General features: G+C 49.0%; 1 protein-coding gene across 7 annotated transcripts in view; it reads right to left on the reverse strand.

Moving 5' to 3' along the window:
- macf1a (microtubule actin crosslinking factor 1a) overlaps positions 1-5000 on the reverse strand; it is a 129860-nt gene that overhangs the window by 116648 nt on the left and 8212 nt on the right. For 5 of the 7 annotated variants that reach the window (XM_080859313.1, XM_080859315.1, XM_080859314.1 and 2 more), the window contains exons 3-4: positions 2235-2324; positions 587-679 (exon numbers count right to left, since the gene is read on the reverse strand). In XM_080859313.1, coding sequence (XP_080715439.1) covers positions 587-679; positions 2235-2324 — 183 coding nt within the window. The remainder of the gene's footprint in view (positions 1-586; positions 680-2234; positions 2325-5000) is intronic. The other 2 variants (XM_080859317.1, XM_080859316.1) reach the window with 1 other exon arrangement.

The raw sequence follows: 5000 nt of genomic DNA on the forward strand, positions 1-5000 counted from the left end.
GGGGGGAGGGGGGCTTGTGATGCAGTTCTGCTGAGTGGGTGGAATCCAGCAGCGTGGCCCTAAAGCCTACTGGCAGCTCGGAGCACAGCTGAGCGCCTACTGAGCCGCGCCCACTAAACACCTATGTGCCTATGTGTGAGTACGCAGGGAAGATATATTCACAAGCCATATCTGTATGCCTGTGTGTGTGTGTGTGCTTGTGTGTGTGCTTGTGTGTGTGTGTGTTTGTGTGTGTGTGTGTTTGTGTGTGTGTGTGTGTGTGTTAAACCCTAATTACCATAATAACCATAACAGTGTTTAACCACAATAAAAGCATAAAGGCGGTCAATGTTAATGTGTGTTGGTGGATGTCGTTTATGGCTCTGCCGTCTCTTTCACCCTTTGAACCTTTGTTTAAGGGTGAGTGTAAACTCACACACACACACAAGCACGTGCTAGCATGTGTTGCTGACACACACACACACACACACACACACACACACGGGCGCGTGTAAGCATGTGTTACTGACATGCAGCATCACAGCTACGGGTGTGAGTTTGTGCATGTGGGGTCACTGGGGTCATGGGGTCATGGGGTCAAACATACTCCCTGATCTCCATCCTCCTCCTCTCCCCCCGTCAGAATGAGCGGGGGGGCGTGCGACACACACACTTTCCTCATCGTGGACACACCCTTATGCTGACAACATTGAAGACAGAGAGAGAGAGACAAAATGGAGGGGGGGACAGCGGAAGATAAGAATGAAGAGAGGAGTGGAGATGAGTGAACGCTCGTACAGAGAGGTAGAGGGGGAGGAGAGAGAGAGGGGGAGAGAGCGAAAGAGAAGAATGAAGAGAGGAGTGGAGATGAGTGAACGCTCGTACAGAGAGGTAGAGGGGGAGGAGAGAGAAAGGGGGAAGAGTGAAAGAGAAGAATGAAGAGAGGAGTGGAGATGAGTGAACGCTCGTACAGAGAGGTAGAGGGGGAGGAGAGAGAGAGGGGAAGAGAGCGAAAGAGAAGAAAGAAGAGAGGAGTGGAGATGAGCAGACACTCATACAGAGAGGTAGAGGGGGAGGAGAGAGAGAGGGGAAGAGTGAAAGAGAAGAAAGAAGAGAGGAGTGGAGATGAGTGAACGCTCGTACAGAGAGGTAGAGGGGGAGGAGAGAGAGAGGGGAAGAGAGCGAAAGAGAAGAAAGAAGAGAGGAGTGGAGATGAGCAGACACTCATACAGAGAGGTAGAGGGGGAGGAGAGAGAGAGGGGGAGAGAGTGAAAGAGAAGAAAGAAGAGAGGAGTGGAGATGAGTGAACGCTCGTACAGAGAGGTAGAGGGGGAGGAGAGAGAGAGGGGAAGAGTGAGAGAGAAGAAAGAAGAGAGGAGTGGAGATGAGCGAACACTCATACAGGGAGGTAGAGGGGGAGAAACGGAGTGAAACAGGAAACAAAAAGAGAAATGAAAACTGGAAGATAGCAGTTGGCAGCAAACAAGAGATGCAAATGAAGAGTCTGAAACTGAAGTAGTGGGAAGAGCAGAGTGCTCCAACACAGAGACAGCCAGAAGAGGCACACACACACACACACACACACACACACACACACACTCAAACTCACACACAAACATACAATCACATTCTACAAAAGCTCCACTAAGAGGTAACAAATGGTGTGTGAAGTAGTGTTTGTGTGTGTGGTGTGGAGTTGCTGCGTGTGTGTATGTGTGGTGTGGTGTGGAGTTGGTGTGTGTGTGTGTGGTGTGGTGTGGAGTTGCTGTGTGTGTGTGTGTGTGTGTATGTATGTCGGTGTGTGTGTATACCACTTACCACTTGCATAACATACCATCACTGTATGGCTGGCTATGACCATTGCAGACACTCTCTCATGCACACACACACACACACACACACACACACACAAGACGCATAAGCACACACACTCACACACAGCCATACAAATTGCTGACTCCTTGTCAGGTCTGAGTGCCAGGTACTGCAAGGTTGTTCAGGTGTGTCCCCGTGCTCGGAGTGTGTGCATGAGCAAACACTGGACATATATACATCTTGTGATATATGACTATATGACTGCATATCTCTGCGACCATACATATGCATGAAATATGTCCACATGCATGTGTGTATATGTGGATATAGACAAGGGAAACATCACGGTTTGTGTCTGTGCTAAGTTCACGGAGTTGTGTGTGTGTTTGTGTGTTTGTGTGTGTGTGTGTGTGTGTGTGTGTGTGTGTGTGGGTTCTCACCAGTGTGACTCCTGACAGCACCTCCAGCAGGGAGATGAGGTTGTGTCCATCTCTCAGATCCTCGTACAGGTCTGTGATGTGCTTCCGAACCTGAAGGAGAAACACAAACAATCATGAGATCACAGGAGATCACAATTACAATCACAATCACAATCACTCATGTCTCATCAGGACAGGAAGCAGAACACAGATGCCCAATCACAAACACTCATGTCTCATCAGGACAGGAAGAAGCACACAGATGCCCAATCACAAACACTCATGTCTCATCAGGACAGGAAGCAGAACACAGATAGCCAATCACAAACACTCATGTCTCATCAGGACAGGAAGAAGCACACAGATAGCCAATCACAAACACTCATGTCTCATCAGGACAGGAAGCAGAACACAGATGCCCAATCACAAACACTCATGTCTCATCAGGACAGGAAGAAGCACACAGATGCCCAATCACAAACACTCATGTCTTATCAGGACAGGAAGCAGAACACAGATAGCCAATCACAAACACTCATGTCTCATCATCAGGACAGGAAGCAGCACACAGATGCCCAATCACAAACACTCATGTCCCCTCATCAGGACAGAACGCAGAACACAGATAGCCAATCACAAACACTCATGTCTCATCAGGACAGGAAGCAGCACACAGATGCCCAATCACAAACACTCATGTCTCATCAGGACAGGAAGCAGCACACAGATGCCCTATCACAAACACTCATGTCTCATCAGGACAGGAAGCAGCACACAGATCAGATGCCCAATCACAAACACTCATGTCCCCTCATCAGGACAGGAAACAGCACACAGATGCCCTATCACAAACACTCATGTCTCATCAGGACAGGAAGCAGCACACAGATCAGATGCCCAATCACAAACACTCATGTCCCCTCATCAGGACAGGAAGCAGCACACAGATGCCCAATCACAAACACTAATGTCTCATCAGGACAGAAAGCAGAACACAGATAGCCAATCACAAACATTCATGTCTCATCAGGACAGGAAGCAGCACACAGATGCCCACCCACAAACACTCATGTCTCATCAGGACAGGAAGCAGCACACAGATGCGTGCATGGATTTCTGCATGCATGTCTGCAGAGGTTTACAGATGTGACCTTCGCCCAGATAAGACCCAATTCCAGCTAGACCTTATACAGCACGACCTGACCTAACCTGCCATAACCTGACCTGACAAGACCCGACATAACCTAACCCGACCGACCCGACCCGAGACGTGAGTGTGCTGACGGAGTGGAAGTGCTGATCTGGGCCGAGCCCTGTAGTGGCACCAGAACCAGCCTGCAGCGGGGGGGCACTGTGGCGCAACCAGTAGCCCTGACCACATTTGGGCTTGATGCCCACGGAGGACACAGGGTCGATTTCGGCCTGATGTCCTTTCTCCTGTCCACTCCCAACCTCTTCTCCCTCTCATTTCCTGTCCCACTCTTCACTTCAACTATTAATTAAAGGCCAAAAAGCCCAAAAATAAATCTTATTTTTATTTATTTTTTAAACAGCCTGCAGCCGCCTGGGCTGGGAAGTAGGGCATCTTTTAGCCACATCATACAGCCTGCATCACTTCATCATGAAACACATTCAAGCAGATGAAGAGGAAGAGACAGAATGGAAGAGGGAGGGAGGGAGGGATGAAGTGTCAGACAGAGAGAGAGAGAGAGAGTAGGAGAGAGGGAGAGACAAAGGGAGACAGATGAGATAAAGAGACAGGGAGAAACTAAGCTAACTGGATATCCAAGAGGAGACTGAGGGATTGACGCAGATGAGATTTTGTCCCTAGACAGGTTGGGAGCAGATGGTCTTTAAAACGCTGGACCATCAGAGCCCAGATTAAACTCCCAGGGTGCACTGCAGTCGCGTCACTCGCAATCAGGACAGCAGCGGATGCCACTTACAGAAATAGTGTGTGTGTGTGTGTGTGTATGTGTGTAGAACTGGCATGGGTATGACATGGCCCAGATGTGTGTGTGTGTGTGTGTGTGAGTGTGTGTGTGTGTGTGTATTTTGGTAGAACTGGCATGGGTATGACATGGCCCAGATGTGTGTGTATGTGTGTGTGTGTGTGTGTGTGTGTGTGTGTGTGTGTGTGTGTGTGTGTGTGTGTGTGTGTGTGTGTGTGTGTGTGTGTGTGTGTGTGTGTGTGTGTGTGTGTGTATTTGTGTAGAACTGGCATGGGTATGACATGGCCCAGATGTGTGTGTATGTTGAGGAACTGAAGCTGGATCCCGTTCCACCTCCGTGTTTGGGTGTGTGAGTTGATCATAAGCAGCAGCCAGGCTCCCTGAACTGAACTGAACTGAACTGAACTGAACTGAACTGAACTGAACTGAACTGAACTGAACTGAACTGAACTGAACTGAACTGAACTGAACTGAACTGAACTGAACTGAACTGAACTGAACTGAACTGAACTGAACTGAGATCAGCCGAACTGAGATCAGCTGAACTGAACTGAGTCATAGGGTCCACTGCACTGCAGCCTTTACCTGTGCAACACTAGGCACTCTCTCAGTACTTCAGCTGACCAGCAGGGGGAGCCCTAGTCAGTATAATCGAAGTTGTGACTTAAAAAACTGCGTCTGTGTGTCTGTGTGTGTCTGTGTGTGTCTGTGTGTGTCTGTGTGTGTCTGTGTGTGTCTGTGTGTGTCTGTGTGTGTCTGTGTGTGTCTGTGTGTGTGTGTCTGTGTGTGTCTGTGTGTGTCTGTGTGTGTCTGTGTGTGTCTGTGTGTGTCTGTC

This window comes from Sprattus sprattus, assembly GCF_963457725.1.
Source record: "Sprattus sprattus genome assembly, chromosome: 20".
Lineage (NCBI taxonomy): Eukaryota > Metazoa > Chordata > Actinopteri > Clupeiformes > Clupeidae > Sprattus > Sprattus sprattus.